At 52.5% G+C, this 20,631-nt stretch overlaps 8 protein-coding genes across 8 annotated transcripts; 5 read left to right on the top strand and 3 right to left on the bottom strand.

Moving 5' to 3' along the window:
- Positions 1 to 1,780: 1,780 nt before the first annotated feature.
- On the bottom strand, positions 1,781 to 2,895 carry NECHADRAFT_71682 (uncharacterized protein). The gene is made up of 5 exons (XM_003049928.1): positions 2,689 to 2,895; positions 2,554 to 2,606; positions 2,371 to 2,444; positions 1,984 to 2,318; positions 1,781 to 1,934 (listed from the first exon to the last, which is right to left on the bottom strand). The coding sequence occupies exons 1-5, from the start codon at positions 2,738 to 2,740 to the stop codon at positions 1,924 to 1,926; spliced, it is 525 nt and encodes a 174-aa protein (XP_003049974.1). The 5' UTR covers positions 2,741 to 2,895; the 3' UTR covers positions 1,781 to 1,923.
- A 1,027-nt stretch (positions 2,896 to 3,922) lies between these two features.
- Positions 3,923 to 5,888, top strand: EPL2101 (uncharacterized protein; the record flags this gene model as incomplete). Its single annotated transcript, XM_003050307.1, has 4 exons — positions 3,923 to 4,069; positions 4,228 to 4,998; positions 5,080 to 5,711; positions 5,741 to 5,888. 4 exons carry the CDS (start codon positions 3,923 to 3,925, stop codon positions 5,886 to 5,888), a joined length of 1,698 nt encoding a protein of 565 aa, XP_003050353.1.
- Positions 5,889 to 7,346: 1,458 nt separating this feature from the next.
- Positions 7,347 to 8,387, top strand: NECHADRAFT_48670 (uncharacterized protein; the record flags this gene model as incomplete). Its single annotated transcript, XM_003050306.1, has 1 exon — positions 7,347 to 8,387. One exon carries the CDS (start codon positions 7,347 to 7,349, stop codon positions 8,385 to 8,387), a length of 1,041 nt encoding a protein of 346 aa, XP_003050352.1.
- A 374-nt stretch (positions 8,388 to 8,761) lies between these two features.
- Positions 8,762 to 10,425, bottom strand: NECHADRAFT_48705 (uncharacterized protein; the record flags this gene model as incomplete). Its single annotated transcript, XM_003049927.1, has 3 exons — positions 8,762 to 8,809; positions 8,859 to 9,426; positions 9,638 to 10,425. 3 exons carry the CDS (start codon positions 10,423 to 10,425, stop codon positions 8,762 to 8,764), a joined length of 1,404 nt encoding a protein of 467 aa, XP_003049973.1.
- Positions 10,426 to 11,203: 778 nt separating this feature from the next.
- On the top strand, positions 11,204 to 12,153 carry NECHADRAFT_73850 (uncharacterized protein). The gene is made up of 3 exons (XM_003050305.1): positions 11,204 to 11,706; positions 11,763 to 11,777; positions 11,828 to 12,153. The coding sequence occupies exons 1-3, from the start codon at positions 11,410 to 11,412 to the stop codon at positions 12,101 to 12,103; spliced, it is 588 nt and encodes a 195-aa protein (XP_003050351.1). The 5' UTR covers positions 11,204 to 11,409; the 3' UTR covers positions 12,104 to 12,153.
- Positions 12,135 to 14,397, bottom strand: NECHADRAFT_63411 (uncharacterized protein; the record flags this gene model as incomplete). Its single annotated transcript, XM_003049926.1, has 7 exons — positions 12,135 to 12,696; positions 12,901 to 13,196; positions 13,249 to 13,440; positions 13,490 to 13,886; positions 13,936 to 14,038; positions 14,097 to 14,178; positions 14,252 to 14,397. The coding sequence occupies 7 exons, from the start codon at positions 14,395 to 14,397 to the stop codon at positions 12,452 to 12,454; spliced, it is 1,461 nt and encodes a 486-aa protein (XP_003049972.1). The 3' UTR covers positions 12,135 to 12,451.
- Positions 14,398 to 16,149: 1,752 nt separating this feature from the next.
- NECHADRAFT_63408 (uncharacterized protein) lies at positions 16,150 to 18,163 on the top strand. Its single transcript, XM_003050304.1, has 2 exons — positions 16,150 to 16,361; positions 16,526 to 18,163. The coding sequence occupies exons 1-2, from the start codon at positions 16,154 to 16,156 to the stop codon at positions 17,935 to 17,937; spliced, it is 1,620 nt and encodes a 539-aa protein (XP_003050350.1). The 5' UTR covers positions 16,150 to 16,153; the 3' UTR covers positions 17,938 to 18,163.
- Positions 18,164 to 19,043: 880 nt separating this feature from the next.
- Positions 19,044 to 20,228, top strand: NECHADRAFT_49515 (uncharacterized protein; the record flags this gene model as incomplete). The annotated part of the gene is made up of 3 exons (XM_003050303.1): positions 19,044 to 19,242; positions 19,290 to 19,459; positions 19,506 to 20,228. The coding sequence occupies 3 exons, from the start codon at positions 19,044 to 19,046 to the stop codon at positions 20,226 to 20,228; spliced, it is 1,092 nt and encodes a 363-aa protein (XP_003050349.1).
- Between the last annotated feature and the right edge of the window lie 403 nt (positions 20,229 to 20,631).

The raw sequence follows: 20,631 nt of genomic DNA, 5'->3' as shown, positions 1-20,631 counted from the left end.
GTGCATTGTCTCAAGGGCGTCTGTGGATGCGAGTCTCATCACCCCCTTTGTGAGAAACAAGGACGAGGATCTGCCGAGCTGGCGGTAATGTCTTGTTAGCAGGGCGATTCCAGGGTCAAGGTTCAGCTGGAGAGGTGTGAGACTGTTCTGGTTTGTCTCCGTGGTTGATGGAGAGGGTGTATCTTGAGAGTGTTGATCTTTGGCATCATCATTCCGACCATGGTGTTGATGGGAGTGAATGTGCATCGCTTTGGCATTGATGTTGGGCAACAGGGTGCTGACAAGTCTGAGATTGCGTTGTTGAGTTTATGCCTATCGTTGTGTTGGCAATGCTGGTATGTATGGTATTTCCAAGGTTGAGGCGATGGCTATGCTATTAGAGATCTGATATCTGATGGAAACCGGGAGAGATGCTGAGTCTTGTGTTGACCACTGAATTGGAAAAAGACAGTCTTATCGAACAAGGCTTTGAAACCCATGCTGGTGTACATCATGATATTGTTGTCCCCCTTGTTGTGCTTTACCTATGCCTAACGAAGTGAATAGCAACATCAATAAGGCAGACAGAGCAATGTAGAAGATTATCCGTAGTGAATTAGACAGATACAATATTTCTCTGACTTCATACTGGATCGAGATGGTCATGTACTCCTGTCGACTTGTTTATCGGGATGGAGCCAGTTGAGAAGCCAAGCTGCGACGACCATGAGGAGAGCATCAAAGATGTAGATCCAAAACTCCTTGGACTGGAGCTCGCTGTCCTTGCCCATGACATATTCAGCAATGCGAAACACAGATCGTACAAGGATCAGGAAGCTAGTTGCGTAGAGGAGCTTCTTCCAAGTGCTTGATAAGGGTGTTGTGGTGAAATCTGGTGGCTAAAGGGAAGCCGGTCAAGACATCAAAGCTAATTACTGGATTCTAGAGATTACCTATTGGCGTTGGTGCTATAGCATGAGTGTTTCTTGATATTCCTAATACTCCTGGCGTTGTTTGGTGATGATGCTGGGGTGAGAATCTACATATCGAGAACAGATGATGCCGTGTCTGACAGAAGATGATGCTTGACCACTTGGACAAGTATGACTCTGGAGTCTTATAAGGAGTTACACACACTGCAAATGCGTTGGAAGGTGGTGATGGCAGTTGGGAGAATTGCGAGACAGGATGTTGTGGTCGACAAGTCCATCTCCTTTCTTATAGAGCCGAAGAGGGTGTAGAGATGGTGGTCAAGAACATGGTTACTGAACACAGAGTGACATGAACAGGATGCTAAATAGCAGTATGACACTGCGTAAATGGAAGAGACACTCTGTAACCTAGATCTATGCACTCTGGTTATATGTGTAGTTGCGTTCGATACTTGTGTTGTGCCGGAAACTGCCTCCTCTCCTCCTATGCCCCCGGCTCTTCCTCTGAGAGGCCATGTTACTGTGCCCATTTTAACCCACCTGTTGCAGAGCCGAACAAGATACACTCTGAAAATACAATGCCTATCAAGTTGGCCATGTTGGTATTCCGCCATTGAGACTGGAAGCTTGAGTGCGAACCATCCAGGTCTTGATAGAGAGTCGTGAAAGCCACCGAGCTTACAGAAATGCCATAGACCCTGCCATGATCTGTGCTACAAGGTGGTAAGCATGGTGATATCGTCAACCGTATCATAGATGGGCACATTGTAACACCGTGGTTGGCCTCCTCAAGCACGCCAACCTCAACGTCCAATCTCTGTAAGCAACGTGGGAATGGAAGATGGACACAAAGGAACGGCAGTAGCCATGAGTGGAACGCAAAGCTGGAACCGAATGCGTGAATTCATGATGGTGATGCTGTTTGAACCCGCTATGTACCCTGACATGTCTTGCCTTTCTTTCTCTCCATGTCGACGCCCCAACACACCAACTCCTTCTTGTCCATGAACACTTAGAACTGATCTGACAAGAGTTAGTCTCCAACGCAGGCAAGGGCTTCCTTGTAACTCACCAACAGTCATGCTCATGCTGACATCGGTATTCTCCACCATCTTGGTAAACTCCTCAAAGCTAATCTTGCCGTCCTTGTCGAGGTCGGCCTCCATGATGGTCTTGTCGACGATCTGCTGCAGCTGCTGATCCTTGAGGTTGCTGCCGACCATCATCTTGAGCACGATGAAGAGCTCGCCGTTGCTGATGTATCCGTCGCGGTCAATGTCGTAGACCTTGAAGGCGAACTGCAGCTTCTGTTCCTTGTTGCCCTTGCTGCTGAAAGCCGACAGGCCTGTGACGAACTCCTGGAAGTCAACATCGCCGCCGCCGTCCTCGTCAAAGATGGCAATCATTCTGGTTATGGGGTTAGTGGTTGCGATTGAAGATATGACGGGTCATGACGGACCGTGTTGCCAGAGGGTTGGACGAGATCTGAGGAAGGCTGAGGAATTCATCGCGTTCGATCGTGCCAGAGTTGTCCTAGGAAGCTCAAGTTAGTCTGTCATGTCCATATATAGCGTATCCCCTCTCTTAGAGTTTCATCTGCTAGCATCTATAGCTGATCCCAAGGGTCAGACAGCTTGCGCACCTTGTCTAGCTTCATGAACCGCTTCCGCAAACGATCGACCTCGTCTCTGTCGACTAGAGTAACACTCTCAGTTATAGTTCCTTAGCTGCAGCCAGCCCCTAATAACAGGCCGCAGGGGAGGAAATCAAAGCTCACAGTTGGACCCTTGGACGAGGTTGTCCAGGACTGCGCTGGTGGTATTGCCCATGGTGGCGGAGGGGTATAGCGAGGGGGGGTAGTCGAGGAGGGATGGACACGTAAAAACCCCAACGTTTATCGGTGGCTTCGGAGAGAAAGTCGAGTAGAGTTTTGAAGTTGCAGGGTCCGCAGATTCGACAAGAGGGAGGGAAAGTTGTACGTTCGTGATAAGGCTGAATTTGGCTGGGGCGAGGCAAAGAAGGCGGTCTTGTCTTACGGTTGGCGGTCACTCTTTAATTCTAGACCGGGGGTCTTCTCCTGAGTGAGCGGAGCGGAGGGGTAACTAACGCGGTACTAACGGAGATGGAGACGGAGAGCGGGAGGGGAGCTTCATAGAAAACGGAGTTGAAAGAGATGACGTGACATAAAGTGCACGTGCCGTTGATTACGGGCAGGAGCGCTTCACCCAATGTAGCCTTGAGAGGGTATCTCCGTTTTGGCATTTGACCGACGAGACGGAAAGAGCTTCTGGGATATGCCGTGGAGAAATTGGCTTTGCACTTTATCATGGAGTGAAAACTATCGTAAATGATTCAATGCAAACTATTCCATCTACTATCGTGATACCCATTCAGTACATCATAGCAAATAATGCACCAGAGTCAAAACATGGTAAATCACCTACCGTTTGCTTCCGTCTGTTACGTGGTCGCCTGGTCAGCCAGCCCATCCCCTACGCGGCGTCACCCACCCACTGAAAGCATGAGCTGCTAGGCACCTCTAGGCACCTCTCACCCACTAAACACCTCGCACTGGCGGCCCAAACGGTACTCCAGCACCCCAGCCCGATTCAGCACCCAGCGACGCTCCCCAAAAAAAAGGAGGCAGTGGTCTGAGCGCCCCAAGTACCTCCCCCGCAGAAATCCGCTGCAGAGTGACCTCATTCCCCTCCCCTCCAGCAGCGCCGCCCGTCATCAACACTGACGTTTCCAGTACGTTCATCTCGCCCATTTTCCCTTGCAACCCAGCGAAAAATCTCTGCGCGGCAAAACCATCTCCAACGTCACCCCATCGAACCCGACCGCGCCGCCATCGAAAAAAGGCTGCAACAACGCCCTTTGCATCCTCTAATCGATCGATTCCGATCAGAAATCCTCCGTTTTATGTCTTGATCGCTTTTTTTCGCGGATTTTCCGCCGCCTAGCCGCCGACCTCCTCCTCTCCCTTTCCCCCCCTTCGCCCCCCTGCCAACATGTCATCACGCAAGGTCCGCGTCAAGAAGTTGAGCGTCAAGACGACGCTCCCCGTCCTTCGCGAAGACCAGATCGATCCCTCCGAGTACGAAGCCCTCACAACCGAGAACCAAATCGCGACCGGCGTCGAGCAGGCCGAGGAAAATGTGAGTCTTTGTCCTCTTGCCAGATATGCGATATCACGTGTCTATTCACGTGATATACCTTGGTACTCCCCGACGCGTCTGATACACCACCCAACTACTGTCCACCACTACCCAGCACCACCCCTCCATGGGCCTCAGATTTACTCATTTTTAAATAGGAATACCATCTGCAAACCATTCTCAAGGAAGCGGGTACAAGCAATGACCAAGAAATTCCCGTTCCGCCTCCCCAGGAGAGCGACATCAACTATGATGAGCTCTATCCTGTTCCCTTTCATAAACCTTCCTCTTATATCCGCTTCTCCCAGACTGTCGAGGAATGCATCACATGTCTCTATGACATGACCACCGAAGATGATGAGTTCCTCAAGCAGTACAATAGTAAACCCCCTGCTGCCGGCCTCCTCTCCGAAGATGACTTTGAACGCATCATGGAGGTGTTTGAGGACACCGCCGCAGAGCAGACTCCATTTGCGTCAGTCGACAATACTGTTGCCGCCTATGACATGATGGTTCCAGCTCTTAACCACCTTGGCTCACCAGTCTTGATGCACCATGCAAAACCGGTGTACGAGTACTGGAAGTCAAGACGGTTGGAAGCTGGCAACAAACCTCTGCATCCCACCCTCAAGTTCGAGACTCACCAGGAGACTGATGATGCGGACCCCTTTGTCTGTTTCAGACGGAGAGAGGCTCGGCAAACTCGAAAGACGCGAGCTCGTGACAACAAGATCGCAGAAACTCTCAAGAAACTGCGGCGCGAGCTTGAAGATGGCCGGCAATTGGTCCTCATGGCATACGAGCGCGAGATGCTGAAGCGAGAGCTTCTGACCATGGATCGTGCTGTCTTTGAGGAGAGGGCAAGGCTCAAGGGGATTAAGCTTCGGTTGGGGATCAAAGGAGAGGACGAAGATCTCGTCAACCAGAAGGTATGTGAACTGAACAGCCCGCGCAATACCCCTGGCGCATGTCACCAAGTTATCCCGCTCGGTACTAACTTGGATAAACAGCCACAAAAGAGAAAGCCTGTGGATGCGCCAGTGGTGCAACGACCGCCTGGCGTCCATCTGCGGCAACCTGTGCGGTCGGATGGTAGAACACTCGACGCCGATCTCGTCCAGCTGGCAGACAAGCTGGCAGAGAAGGACAATGAGCTGCGACTTGACATAGAAATGAAGGTCCAGAACCACCGCAAGTGGAACCAGAACCATATTGATCTCACTCGAGATCCGCTCTCGCCTGTCAAGGACCAGGGCATAGAGCTCAAGTTCCGACCGGCCAAGACGCAATACTTGATGACGCCTCCCGCGTCGAATTCTTCAGAAATGGATGTGGATGAGGACGCACCTGATGCTATGCAACTGGACAAGCGTGAGCCGCCCGTCTTTCAGTTCAGCGCTGGATCGAGTGAGCCACCTCGGAACAACCATCCAGCGTTCCGTCGACGAATTGGCCGACTGAACCGACTCTGGATCGACCGAAGAGGCATGGTGACGCCACCGCGGGAGATGAGTGACGAACAGTCAGACCGGTGGAAGTACGACTCAGACTCTGATGATGACGAGCCACCGGTGTATGAGGTCGATCCGTTTGACACTCGAGCGCTCAAGTTTAGAGCGACGATTCCACTCAATCCATATATGTTTAGACCACGACCAGCGGTACCGCCAGAAGCAGTGGCGGCAGCGCAAGCGCAGGCTGCAGCACAAGCTGGAAACCGTGGACTACCGTCGGCGGCAGCAGTGGCAGCGCATGCCCACGCTCAAGCCCATGCGCAAGCGGCAGCTCAAGCGCACCTGGCAGCGCAAGCGCAAGCTAAAGCGGCGGCAGCGGCGCAGGCACAGGCGGCAGCACAAGCTCAAGCTCAGGCAGCGGCATCGTGAGTGCCGAAAGGTGATGACCGGGACCGGCCCGGAAGCGTATTGTATGATAATGGTGTTTATGTGTTTTATACCCAATATTTGGAGGGGAGCGTGGACGGGGGTGGTTCGAAGAGGGCCGACAGCCGTTCAAAGGCGGGGGAGGAATGATGTAAAGTATTCAATCGTGGGCCGTGGCATTGCGAGGAGTTTGGAGCCGGCGATGTTTGGCGCGGGGGAGGAAGAGCTCAACCGAAGGCCCAAGCCGATGAAAAATAAAAAAGACCAACGGTCTATAGTAGACCGTAAGAATATCGTGCCTAAATTCTGCGAATGTGAGTGTTATTGTGTCTGTCAGTAGACGGTCTGGTCGAGGCCTGGGCGAGGTCAGGTGGACATGTTGGTGAGAGGGTGGCTGAGGGGGGAAGCTTTGTAGCGTCCTCGGACTTGATCATGACGGAGGGAGTTTTTGAAGCAAGCGTCGGTGAATTGTTGACGTCTGGAAAAGAGACTCGACGTTTTATTTGTAGTAGGCAGAAAGTAAAAGGTCGATTTCGAGGAGGAGGCAGTGCGGGAACAAGGTTCGGGATGACGAAGCTTGAATGAGGGACCTGGGATATGTCATGTTAGCAGGGGAGCAAGGCTGGGGAGTATGCAATGCACAGAGGAGGAATAGAGGATATTAATATACCAGATAAAACGAAGTAGCAAGAAGAAAACTCCAGCAGAGAAGATATTCAAGCTTGGAGGAGCAGTAGAAAACTTGCAAGGTGGATATCATGTGTGAGCAAAGAAGCGTGTGATGGTGATAGAGGAGGCTCGGTCGTCGAGTGGAGGGCAGCAGGCGGGCGGGAAAAGTGGCCGGCGAACCGGGCGCCCTGGATTTGGGTTTCACTCCCGGTACGGGTCGTTGATGACTTGTAAGGGACCTTGTGGCTTGACCCATGCTGCACTTTGTGTGTGTGGGAGGGGTGGATGTGGCTGGTGAACCACGCTAGTTAGGTTTTTTTTTTTTCTCTTTTTTTTTTTTCTGAGCTTTTTAATTCCTAGCAACAACGGCCTGACTATACCCCCACCCATTCAGGGCTGCTTCGACGAGTAAGCGAGGAGCTAGATTGGTTAGGTTGTTCCGTTTTGTTTCCCTCTTCTCCACTGAATTTGTATCGGCCGGGGGAAGGAGGGGGAGAAAGGAAGAAGATCTGGGTGTGCCCCTCTCTCCATCTCTATCTTATCGTAATTCATCCTTTGACATCACTTGATATACTTTACCAACAACACGTTCATATCTTTCTGCCTAATCTTGTTTTATTCTTTGATGTTTATTTACATGCCATGATATAGAAAGACTTTCACGATATCAGACTACGAGCTACAAGCTGCGAACCTAGACTTGTCAACATCATCGACGATACCCCACCATGGCCTTCTCACGCAAGTCCTCCTACATCGCCCTCGGGTGCGAAGGCTCAGCCAACAAGCTCGGCATCGGCGTCATTCTTCACACTGCGACCGAGACAAAGATCCTCTCCAACCTCCGCGACACCTTTGTCTCGCCCCCCGGCACCGGCTTCCTCCCCAAAGACACAGCCGCCCACCACCGAGCACACTTTGTCCGTCTCGCCCGTGAGGCCCTCGCCGAGGCCCGTGTTTCTCCTGAGGATGTCGACTGTATCTGCTACACAAAGGGACCTGGTATGGGCGCTCCGCTTAACTCGGTCGCTGTCGCTGCAAGGGCATTATCGTTGCTGTGGGATCGGCCGCTTGTTGGCGTGAACCACTGTGTTGGACATATTGAGATGGGACGATATATCACTGGTGCCGACAACCCCGTCGTGTTATACGTATCAGGTGGAAACTCGCAAGTCATTGCCTATGCCGAGCAGCGGTACCGTATCTTTGGAGAGACGCTCGATATCGCCGTGGGAAACTGCCTGGACCGTTTCGCTCGTACTCTAGAGATCAGCAACGACCCCGCGCCGGGCTACAACATCGAGCAGCTCGCCAAGAAGGGAACCAAGCTTCTCGACCTGCCCTACGCCGTCAAGGGCATGGACTGTTCATTCTCAGGCATCCTTGCATCCGCGGACGCACTCGCAGCGCAGATGAAGGCTGGCGCCGACTTTACCCCCGCGGACCTGTGTTTCTCTCTTCAGGAGACGGTATTCGCCATGCTGGTCGAGATCACGGAACGAGCCATGGCGCACGTGGGTTCTTCGCAGGTGCTCATCGTGGGCGGCGTCGGCTGCAACGAGCGGCTGCAGGAGATGATGGGCCACATGGCGCTTGAGCGAGGAGGATCAGTCTACGCCACCGACGAGAGATTCTGCATCGACAACGGCATCATGATTGCCCACGCCGGTCTTCTAGCCTACGAGACGGGGTTCCGCACGACCTTGGAGGAGAGCACCTGTACGCAGCGCTTCAGGACCGACGAGGTCTTTATCGAATGGAGAGACTGATGCAATACTATGGGCGATTGATGAATCGTGTGTGATTGTATTGACTCATCCTGGACTGGACTTGACGCTGGCTTGTCATGGTTGACAGTGCCATGGCGACTCGACTCACAAACAACTGCGGTGCCTATTCATCTCTCAATCTCCCACACTGAGACGTTACTCATGCTTCAGCAATCATGGGCATCTGAAATACCTTCCCCGACCTCCATCACTCATACTACCCCCTTCATGCATACATATCGGCGTATATCGCATCATGACCAAAAGAATGGAAGCTTCCACTTGAATCTTCCATCAAAAACTGAGCGGGCCCTTGGAAACATGGCCGTTATCCCCCAAGCAAGCTTTATCTCGCCCTTGTCTGAGAACTGGGTCTAACCATCATCCGAAGACGTGGGCTTGTAGACAATCGTCGTGACATACTATCTCGTCTATTAGCAAACATTCTTCAACGGGAACGACGCCGCATACCTTGTTTCTATACCGAGTCGTGGCCGACACGGCAAGAATATTGTTCTTGATGCTGCTGGTGGCGAGATGGTTGAGAATGGTGTGGTTGGGCATGTTGAGCACGCTGTTGTCGTCCTTCATCAGCGTCGCCGCGTTGAGGATGGGCTTGCTCAGGAACCCGGGCAGCGTGGGAGGGTTCGGCAGCTTCTCGATGGCCGTGACGGCGTACTGATACGCGGGCGAGTCCTCTGGCTGGTCAAAGTCGACCAGGTACTTTGGGATCTGGCTGCGGTACGACTCTGGCGGGGGAACGGCCTTGCCCTTTGGTGGCGGCGGCTGCTGCTGTTGCTGGGGAGCGAAGACCTTTTGACCCGGGGGGGCAGCCAGAGCGGCGGCTTGAGGATCCGGGGCCTGCTGCTGATGGGCATCATCAGGGTTGACCTCGATGTAGTTGACGAGGTTGTTGCCAAAGTCGACAGTGGTGGGCAGGTCGGGAGACGTCTGCATGATACCGTCCACCAGGAAGCGGACATGGTGGGTGCCGGGGAGGATGTAGACGGTGGTGCTGAAGCACCCGGGCCGATCTTCGCTGTATTAATATACACGTCAGTAAAACGAACGAATGAGCAAACTTGCATAATGTTTTTCCCTCCCTTTCCTCATACGACGTGCCGGGTGTGACAAGTCATCCGAGACTGTCAAGCCCGCCACGGAGACACAGGAAGATGCGGATAACCGATTCAATGTCTTGGAGGGAGGGTAACATGGGCAGATATAGCTTTACGGTAAAAAAGACTTACATGGGATGAAGTCGCTGCTTTCGATTCCATTGGAAGATTGTGCCCGTTACGTAGACCTTTTCGCCGCCGCGGAGCCATTCGAGCTTAGCTGGAACGACAGGTCTTGTCTTATCAACGCGAAGCTCCTCGCTGTCCTCCTCGTCGACAGTCGTCGCGCTCAGCGCGGAGCTCTTGCGGGTCATGCCATCCGACGAGTCGATCAGCTCGATCTCGGGGACCGGCTGGTCATTCTCTGGCGCAAGGATGGGCGAACCCGGTGTGTGGACCTCCTCGTCGATGGGGAGCGGCAGGCGGGGAGGTCGGGTGAGGTACATGTCGGTGATGCTGTTGTTGGAGATGAGGGTCGGCTCGGGGATGGGGATGTGAGCTGAGTGGTGAGAGCGGACGGATGAAGCCTCGATGGGCACGTCGACTGGCTTGGTAGGCTCATCGCGCGGAGCGACGGGTGGTTTTGACTCTACAGTCTTGTCGGGAAGGACCCTGGCGTCGGAGGACGAAGCGATCTTTTGCGGCACGGCGACGCCGCTGTGGGGAGAACCGCTGAGGGACGAGACGGCGGTGGGAGGCAGGCTCTTGGGCCGGTTGACGACGGTGGAACCCTGTGCCTGAGCCATGGAGGGCTCCGGGGGAGCGGCGGAGCGGTGAGTGTGGCCGGGGATGATGTTGCGGGCGTCCTTGCGGTGGTGATGCCTCGGCGACTCGTGGCCGTGTCCGTGACCCGGCGCGGACCCGGGGGCCGACGACGTCGGGGTCGCCGGCTTGGAGGAAGAGGACGGGTTGTTACCCATGGTTCTCTTTTAATCCCCAAGGGGGGGATGTTTGCAGAAAGGCTTGGTGTTTGGGTGAATGGTGTTTGTGGGAGTCTTTTTCTCTTATAGCGATGACGATGCTGGCATACTCAAATCACCCACGGGTTCCGATCAAGGGGCACAGGGTATATCCTATGCGTGCGCCCCCTCCTCTGCGCCAATTGAACAGCGCCCCTCTGCTAGGACGAAGAAAGCCAATAAACGGTCTGACACGACAGCTGTTTTTTACTCCTTGTGTCGCCGGGTAAAAGAGGTTTTGTACTTTGTATGTGTGTATGTGTTCTCGTATCTGCAAATCGCCGGGTAGGTAATGGAAATACCGATCGTGTAGAGAAAAGTATAGCGCTTTATATGCTCGTCGTTGAATGTAAATATCGTCGTCGTTCGTTGGTGGCGGGCGTCCTTTTCGTCCTTGTTGTACCACGCGTTTGTGTGGCCTGTCGTCGTTGTCGTCGGTCGCGGGGCGGAAGTGGAGAGGAAAGAGAGTCATGGAGGAGCGGAAGGAAAAGAGAATGCTGGGGAGTGATAGGGTATTGGCGGGAGGTACTTTGCCCCGCACACATGATTGTATGAGATGAAATATCACTCAGCAGCTGTCACTAACTTCCTCCAGACCCACCGTGGTTGGGGCTTCTGCAGTGAATGGCGGGGTGGAAGCATCCGCTAAGTGCAGGCCCACCACCACTGGAACCAACCATGAGAGTTGAGCTCAACAGCTCACAAGCTCTCCCTCCATTTGAAGCTTGTCAAAGAATCTAACTTTTCATATCACCATCTCTGATAAAGCTTCAAGGATATCGCAAACAAGTCAATTCCGCTTAAAGACCAGATCGACTCTCCTCCTGTCTCGGTGATGTAATCTCAAACATCGTCCTCCCTGGCTACTTACGTAGCTTCCTAGCTAAAGACCTTCAACCTCGACTCCTATATCAAGCTCCTCCATCAACAATGCCAACCCTCACAATGTCCGACGCTCCACCCCCAACAGCAACCGTCATAGCGACAACCTCTGACCCTCACTCCCCTTTACTCATCGCCTGGGACGTCGTATCAGCCACCTTCCGCTTCATCTACTCCTTCAACTGGTCACTCTACATTTCCCGTCTCTTCCGCGTGCTATCATTTCCCTTTCGCCTCATCCTCATACCCTTGGGATTCGTTCAAAATGTCATTCTTGTCCTCCTTGCTCCCCTGATCTACATCATCTCTTATTCTCTAGCTGGCATTCGCGCCGTTGTTGATTTTCTTGTGAGCCTTGAGGTATGTGATGTAACACGAGCTACAAAGGCCAACTCAGCTAACTTCTTCCTACGTAGCCACTATACACCTTTGTAAGAATCAGATATCTCATTTTCACACCTATATCTAATACTTTGTCTAGTTTGGCGCTGCTGCAGGCGTGGGAATTTTTGCTGGCATCGCTCTGGCAATCTGCTCCTCCCTCATCACCACTCATCTTGGAATGCAAGATGACGATACGGCATCGGAGTGGTCAGCCTCAAAGCAGAGCCTCGCCATTGACACGGGCAGCCGGCGAGATTCATCGGGTAATGAGCTAGAGTGGCAATGGCTTGACTCGCCTAGTCACAGGCGTCGACCAGCCGGTGGTTTGCTCTCGCAGACGATTCACGAGGAGGATGACGACTCGGAATACTAGTCCATATGAAATGAGGGCACAGAAGACAGGGCAGATACTACCAATACCAGGTATGATTCTATAGTTTACACACTATGATCTGAGGCACACAGGCTAGATAACTGCCTCACTAGGACGCGTCGCATATCGTAGATGCGCTGCGTCATGCAATAATGCTACAAACTCGGTCCTTCACAGATCATTATCCCTTCCTTACTTGTTGATATTGTTGCATCACATTAATCCGTTGCGCCGTGTGCGTGCTCTGTTCCCTTGGATAGTTGACCAGAAACTTGACAGACCTTCCCTCTTTAACGCCTACCAATACCGTCGTTCTTTGACCTCTTTCGTCGTCGCTTGCCGGTTATCCTATCTCCGGTACACGTCGCGGTCTGACCTCTCTCGATCCCGCGATCGGTCGTGTCTTGGTGATCGGCTGCGGCTCATCGTGCCACGATCTCTGTCATAGCGGCGATCATCTCTGCTGTCCCTTCGTCGTCGCTCATCCCGTGGTCGGTCGTCCCGGGGTAGTCGGTCATCCCGAGGAGGTCGATCATCTCGAGGTGGCCGATCATCCCTAGGTGGCCGGTCATCTCTCCGTCGACCGGGATCATCTTGCCTGTAAGCCGGGATGTATGTGTCGACATCCGGTCCTCTAGGCACAGGTGGGCCCCGGCTTCGAGGAGGCGCTCGATCCCGGTAATCCGCATCATCGTTAGGAGGCGGACGCGGGGGAAGTCCAGCACCAGGACGTTCTCGCTGCCAGGCGGGGCGGCGCTGATCATCAAGCCCGTTGCGATATCTGCTTCCGTTCACACCGTTGCGACCGTTTCCATAGGGTTCGTTGCTATTGAAGCCTGCTGTAGCACCATTGGCATCGGGTCCCAAACCCACCGTGCCTCCCTTAGGGGCAGGAGGGAGAGCGGCCTTGCGATCATGGAACTTTCTACGGTCCAGCTCGTGGCTTTCTTCATATGTCGGAATCTCATGGGGTTCCAACGGAAGGGGTTGCATCTTGAAGTAGGGGTGCTGCAGAGCATCAACGGCGTTGATTCGCGTCCGCCAATCCAGCTTCAAAAGCTCTCTGAGGAGTGAAACAGGCCCTGATCCGAAGCTAGACATGCGAGGTTAGAGGCGTTCACTGGCTGTTTTGAATGTCAACTCACTCTCTGAATCGGTTCTGAAGGTTCCCTGTTCGGGGTCGAGGCGATAGGTGCTCTCCACCTGGAAGCGATTTCCACCTGGGCATCGTCTCTTCGGTGGGAGATCCCATCAGGTCCCAGATCATCTCAAGCTGATGGGCGTCGCTGTCGCCAGCCAAGATGGGCTTCCCCACCAGCATCTCGCCAAACACGCAGCTATACTTGTTAGCACAAAGAATACAAGAACATTCAAGTCCGTGCTCACCCTACTCCCCAAACGTCAATAGCGGGGGTGTATTGCCGCAGCTGAAGCAAAAGCTCAGGTGGGCGGTACCATCTTGTGACCACCAGACCAGTGTAGTCCCGTCGCCCCTCACCCATGGGTCGTCCAGCTTCAGGCACAGGTCCGTCGTAGTGCCGAGCCAAACCGAAATCGGCAATCTGGAGGATTCCTTGGTTGCTGATGAGCAGGTTGGCGGCCTTCATATCTCGGTGAAGGATATTGTTGTCGTGGAGGTATCGAAGGCCCTCGAGGAGCTGTAGCATGTAGCACTTGATCTGGGGTTCTTTGAAGTGGACGGATGGGTTATCGAGAAGACCGGAAAGATCGTGATCCATGTAAGGCGTAGCCATGTAGACGATGGGCTTTTTGCGCTTGTCGGCTACAAAACAGTTAGTGAGAACAAGGCGATGGAGTGTGAATGGGCGTACTCTGTCTTGTGGGGTGCTCGATGGCCATATCTTCGAGCTTTAGAATGTTCTTGTGCGATAAAAGCTTGAGGAGTTTGATTTCGCGAAGGGCGGTGATGGGAAACTTGATGAGGTCAGAAACGGTGTCATGGTCGCGCAGTGGAGTAGTTGCAAGGACATACGCCATCCTTCTCGTGATGCATGATGATCTTCTTCAGAGCGACGAGAGCGCCCGTCTTGCGCGATCGGGCTCGGTGAACCTCACTGAAGAGGATCAAGTCAGCACAGGCCAAAAAGACGCTCGCCCACAGTGAGCGACAAGGACATGCGCACGCACCCAAAGGTTCCCTCTCCCAGCTTGCCCTGGAGTTCATAATCGGAGATCCGCGAGCAGCCCTTGAAGCTAGAACGAGGCCGCGAATGATTCAGGGCGAATGTGCGCGGCGAAGTGCCGTTAGGCGTCGAGTCCGGGACTTTATCCATGATGCTAGAGTTCGGAATGCGACACTCGAGTGAAGTACGGATTCTGTCTTATCGCTGGGTTGGACGATGCGCGCGCGTCAAGGGTCGAGATAGATATCGAGGCTGGCTTAAGTATCGACTCGGAGGGTTCGCATCGCCCGTCAGAAGCGGTCCATCGAGAAAATCGTGAAGAAGAGGTGATGGAAACGATATTTGACGAAAGAAAAAGGCTCAAGGGTTTTTGAAAAGAGTTGAAAGTTCCAAAGGTGGTGAATTTCATCCGACCTCGATTTGGTAACTTTAACTGACGACTCTCTCAACTCGGAACTTTAGAAGAACAAGGGGAGAGGGAAGCGCAGGAGGGCGGTGAGGCGAAAAAGCCGGCAGAATTTCCCAAAACGGGAAAGCCTGCAAACGCAGACATGTCGTAGGCGGTACGTACCCAAACACCCTTGCAGCATGTGTTTGCATTATCCAGGGCATGATCTTCGTTGTTGAGAGAGATTCTCTGACCTTTTGGGCGATGGCCTTGCAGCAAGGGGTTTTGTGACATCGGGTGGTGAATACGTCATCTCGTTTAATGCTTGTGCAGTTGTTCACTGCTGCATTGCGAGCGGTATTCAAGAGGGCTCGGCAGTTGAATAGACTGCAGTGAATTTGGACATATTTTATTCATTGCATCATTTTAGTTAATTAGACCCTAGTTACGTAGGTGTTCAACGGGAACTCGTCTTCTGTACACCCTGATTTGCAAGGTTGCGTTTGTATGGCCTCAAGCGGCCCCGTAAATCGGAGCTCAAACAGGTCACCCACGACTCAGACAACCCCCAAATTTGGCCACGTCGAATCCACTTTGTTCTAGGCGTTTCGCCAATGGAAGAGATAAAGAAAAAGGGTCCAACAGGTACGGGACCCAGTAGCAGCGGCAATTCTTGACAGCTTTTTTGTGTCCCTGGCGGTTGACTCTCAGACCATCTCCCATTCTCCACGCCCAGACTTTTGTGTGTGACCCCCGCTGGCTACCTATGTCCTGGTTTGTCGAATATTTCTCTGGGGTAAAAAAAGAAGTAAATAGACTCTTACAACATGTTATTCTATCTGGCCACCGAAGGAGTAAAAAGAGTCAGAGCCAGAGTGAGGCTCTCTCACCGAATGGCGAATACGGCCCGGATGCTGTGTTCCGGTTCGAGTCAATGCAAAATCACATGTTGTTACTCGACCGTCGTCTCCGATCAGCTTGTCCATGCTCTTCTCCGTCATTGACCAAAACACCACCACCACTACTGACTTACTGCCCATTGAATGTCCGTTCGCTCACCTTCGGGGTTCAATAGCCGATCACTCGTCAGATCAGATGCTCCCCTGATATTATTAGCCTGCACCTGTGTCCGCGTGGGCAATCTTGCCGTTGCACTCCTCCCCGACTCGCCCAGTCCCCGCGAGAGGTCGAGTTTCTGTTACCCCTTCACAACCTCAAAAGGATCCACTTGATGGCCTCTTCTTCGCCCGCAAGGTTTTTGCGCGAATCCCCCCGGCATCGCGCGTGCCGTGGCTAATTTTTTTCTCACTTCTCCTCTTTCTATAAAAACCTCTTCTTTTTCCTTTGAAAACTGTCTTTGTGTATTGTCTAGTATTCTAGTCATCATTGATTGTCTTAAAGTTGAGCTGCTTACATCAGGCCCCTCTATCTCTCAACCTTCTTATCGAAACGTCACCTAGCACCTTATCTCTACCTCTCAACTACTGAGAAACTCCATCAACCCCCTCAGTAGTCAACATGTCCGACACCGCCTCTAATGGCAATGGCCACCCCGTGGTCCCCGTGATAGTCCCAGAGACAACTTATCCAGAGTCTCGAGTCCTCATCATTGGTACAGGAGGAACCATCTGCATGCAGCAAGGCCCTGATGGCCTTCAACCCACCGATAACTTCTTGGAGAATGCTATGGCCCCTCGACCATCATTCAATGATAGATCCGAACCAAGTGAGTCAGTTCTAGCATTAACCTTGTCAATTGCCCCTGGGTCTCATGATATTTATATGAATGGGAGTCATGAGCATGGGGTCCCTGCACATCATGACTAGGATCGCTTGAGCCTCACTTCAACATGTCATGGCCTTGATAATAGTCCAACTAACATTCGCCAGTCACACTCCCTGCTATTCGCCACGGCGAAAAGATTCAGATTGACAGTCTTCGCACTCCTCCAACTGCCTATGAACGTCACGTCCGCTATGGCATCGTCGAGTTCAACCCCCTCCTGGACTCAAGCTCCATCTCGGCTCATGACTGGGACGCCATGGCTTCCTGCATCCAAGAAAACTACCACCTCTTTGATGGCTTCGTTATCCTCCACGGCACTGATTCACTGGCCTACACAGCCTCTGCCCTCTCCTTCATGATGGAGAACCTCGGAAAGCCCGTCATTCTCACCGGTTCCCAGGCACCCATCTTTTCTCTTCAGTCTGATGGCGTCGACAACCTGCTTGGATCGCTCATCATTGCTGGAACCTTTGCCATCCCCGAAGTGTGCCTGTTCTTCCACCACCGCCTCTACCGTGGCAACCGCAGCGCCAAGGTATCTGCGACTGAATTCGAAGCCTTTGCCAGCCCCAACTGCGAGCCCCTTGCCAAGGTCAACGGTCTAGGTGTCACGGTAAACTGGCCCCTTATCTTGCGCCCAACTACGATTGCAAAGTTCCACATCACCAAGGGCTTAGACACCACACACGTCGCCTGTTTGCGTGTCTTCCCCGGCATCAAGCCTGAGATGATTGATGCTGTGCTTCATCTGCCTGACCTCCGTGGTCTCATCCTTGAGACGTTTGGCATGGGCAACATCCCTGGCGGCGCCGACGGTCGTCTTACACAGATTATCAAGGCTGCAGTTGAGCGAGGTCTCGTTGTAGTCAACGTCAGCCAATGTGTCAACGGTTTCGTCTCTCCCGTGTACGCCCCTGGTACTGTCCTTGGCCGGGCAGGCGTCATCTTTGGCCTCGACCTCACAGCTGAGGCCGCCCTGACAAAGGTTTCATACCTACTTGCACAGCCCAACCTTTCGCTCAAGGACATCAACGAGAAACTATCCCGATCGTTGCGAGGCGAGATGACCGAGATCGCCCACCAGAGCTTCTCCCACCCAGACGGTACTCTCGACTTTGCCGCCTCTCACCTCACGCCCAAGGAGATGGCATTCTCTGCCCTCGGGTACGCCATTGAGAACGGCGAGCTTGGCCTTGTCAAGGAGCTTCTTCAGGGAGAAGGTGCGCAGCTACTTAAGCAGTCTGACTATGCCGGCAACACAGCGGTGCATCTCGCAGCTGTGGCTGGTAGCACCGAGATCCTGCTGGAGCTCCTACAGCGCGGCGCGAGTGTACACGAGCGCAACAAGGCCAACCACTCACCTCTCTTTGTGGCTGTCAAGTCCGGAAAGGAGCCCTGCGCGCAACTACTGCGTGTCGCAGGTGCACACCTCGCCGTGGAGGAGAGAGAGACGCTCCCGGGCTATGTGACACCTCAGTACAGTCAGTATGGGCAATACGGCGGGCACGGCTTCTAAAGTTTTGGGTACAAGGTATTGATTTCTTGACATAGATGGTTTTGAAGCGAATCTGGATGAACAAAAAAGGGACGGTAGCGAGGTTTCGATGCTTTTTCGGATATCCAATTGGATGTGTTGCGCAGGACGATAGATTTGGTTATGGAAAGACTTTGGGTTAGTAACCTCAAAATTAGAGAGGAATTAGTCCAGGGATAGGTACTAATTCAAGTATTAATGAGTCTTGAAGTTGTAATTGAGTATCATGATGAGTGGTTCAGTGTGGAGGCGAGCTTGGCAACGCCGGGGTACATGGAGTCAACTCAAGACTTGATGTTACTCCAGAATAAGTTATTTTCATGATTTGACTGCCAGTTACGGCTCTTGTATATTATTTGGTCGCTCGTTATCTTGTGCTTAACACCTTCAAGTCAAATGGCCTCATTCCTCTGACGTGTATTGTCTGACTGGATGAACAATGACCATGTATACCGAACCAAGGCCCCTGGACAGCAACCAACCAATTACTCGTGAAACCAAGGTCCCAATTGCAATGGCCAAGTCTATAATGAATTAACAGGCTCAAGTAACGCTTAGGTAAACCATATCCCGATTCATCTTGAACTACAACCCAGATCCAATAATAGTCTGGTCTCTCCAACGACTCAAGCCCCATTCTCAAGTCTCCGCGGGGATGCTCACAAAAAGAGGCACGAGCTGCATCCACAAAACATGTCATGGCATCGGCTCCAATTTCGTTCTGTCAGGAATATGTGACGCCTAACGAATGAAGATTCTTTGCGGGGCACTTGAATCGGCCGATATTTTTGTGTTAGGGGCCGAGACGTCAGGTGGCGTTTTCTGTTTCCAGCTCGTCAGATCATGATGGCTTATAAACTTAGCTAGATCTTCCAGATGATGAATTGATATTTCCCAATTATTGTTGAGATCTGGGAGATCTGTTTGTCGTCATGACTGCTGACTCGGACCCGGATCCCAGCCAGGTCACGTACCCCGGGTCGGCGCCGACGATCACGGAGGACGTCAGCCGGCACCGGAACGTCGTCAACCAACGGGGATGGCGCCGTGTCGTGCTCGGCTTTACGCCGTCGTGGTTCACCGTCATCATGGGCACGGGCATCACGTCAATTCTGCTTCACAACCTGCCCTACAACGGTCGATGGCTGTACTGGATCTCGGTCGTCATCTTCTGTCTTAATATCCTCCTTTTTCTGTCGTTCTTGTGTATCTCGATCGTGAGATATACCATGTTCAAGGGGTTGTGGTCCGAAACTCTTCGGAATCCTGCTCAGGCTGTCTTCCTTGGTATTGTTCCTCGTTAGTTTCCCCCAATTCTGACTGACATGTTCAAGGCACATTCCCGATGGGTCTTTCCACAATAATCAACATGATTGTATTTATCTGTGTTCCAGCCTGGGGAGACCGAGCAGCTGTCCTTGCGTGGGCTCTCTGGTGGATAGACATAGTCTTGGCCGTGGCCTGCAATTTTTACCTTCCATACGTCATTATGCAAACGTCAGATGTAAGTCTCCTGCCGTTGCCCATTAGCAAGTTATTGAATCTCACAGGTAACCCTCTCGTCAATGAACGCATCTTGGCTTCTCCCTATAGTCGCCGACATCGTCGCCTCCGCAACAGGTGCCATCGTAGCCAACGTCTTGCCCAATGAGCAGCATGCCCTCTGGACAATCATCATCAGCTACATACTCTGGGGCATGGGAGTATCTACGGCGATGCTGATACTGGCCATGTACTACAGCCGGCTCATGTTCCACGACGTTCCCTCAAATGAGATAGTTGTGTCCTCCTTCATCCCTCTCGGTCCTCTCGGCCAAGGCGCTGCGGGCATTCAACTACTAGGACAAGTGTCCCTCAAACTCTTCAAGAGTAACAACTTCATCCCCGCGACTCCCCTGGCAGGTCAGTTCTTCTACGTAGCAGGAATACTCATAGCGCTCGTAATGTGGGGGTTTGGACTCATGTGGCTCTTCTTCGCACTCGCCGCTCTCTACCGGCGTCGACGGTTCCCCTTCAACCTCAATTGGTGGGCCTTTACTTTTCCCTTGGGCGTGTATGCGGTAGCTACGACCACTCTAGCGCAGGAGTTGCCGTCAGCGTTCTTCAAGGTGCTAGGCACAATCTTGTCTGTCATTGAAACGATGCTGTGGATTATAATAGCAGTGAGAACCGTACGGTGTAGTTTAAACGGGCGGTTATTTCAGTCCCCACCGCCTGGGGCATGGACTGAGAAGAAGAGAGAAAACAATAAAAACAAGGGTACATCGGTGTAACTACCTATTTAGAGCTTAAAATCCAATTTGTAGTTGAATCGCCGGAGAATGGCGAGGTGGGGCCGAGTTGAGCTCCGGAGAACCCCACTTTTGTCCGGGCAGCTTTTGCTTTGTGCCGTCAGCTCGAAGCTTCCAAAGCCTTGTGGAAACGTGAGATGAGGGTTAGGAGCTGGAACTAGTGAAATTTGGAGAGGGGGAATACTGGCACGTAGTCGCAATAGCTCACATCATTTATACTCAACTATAAACCAATCTCAACAATAAAACACGCAATGAATAAATTACAATATCCAGTTAATTAGAGACTGCATTCTTGACTCGCAATTATCTAAAGTTTAGGCTATTCTCATAATCATCAAAGCTGTTGAATGGAATATGCCAAGTCTCAGTTCCCCACACAAGA

This window comes from Fusarium vanettenii (genome assembly GCF_000151355.1).
Source record: "Fusarium vanettenii 77-13-4 chromosome 9 genomic scaffold NECHAsca_6_chr9_2_0, whole genome shotgun sequence".
Classification (NCBI taxonomy): Eukaryota; Fungi; Ascomycota; class Sordariomycetes; order Hypocreales; family Nectriaceae; genus Fusarium; species Fusarium vanettenii.
This window is presented reverse-complemented; position numbering and strand designations above follow the sequence as displayed.

Coding starts and splice junctions, on each gene's coding strand:
- NECHADRAFT_71682 (XM_003049928.1), bottom strand. CDS start 2,740: ATGGGCAATACCACCAGCGCAGTCCTGGACAACCTCGTCCAAGGGTCC. Junction 2,445..2,553: donor GGTTCATGAAGCTAGACAAG/GTGCGCAAGCTG, acceptor TGAGCTTCCTAG/GACAACTCTGGCACGATCGA. Junction 2,319..2,370: donor TCCAACCCTCTGGCAACACG/GTCCGTCATGAC, acceptor CCCCATAACCAG/AATGATTGCCATCTTTGACG.
- NECHADRAFT_63408 (XM_003050304.1), top strand. CDS start 16,154: ATGTCCGACACCGCCTCTAATGGCAATGGCCACCCCGTGGTCCCCGTG. Junction 16,362..16,525: donor CAATGATAGATCCGAACCAA/GTGAGTCAGTTC, acceptor AACATTCGCCAG/TCACACTCCCTGCTATTCGC.
- NECHADRAFT_73850 (XM_003050305.1), top strand. CDS start 11,410: ATGTCCGACGCTCCACCCCCAACAGCAACCGTCATAGCGACAACCTCT.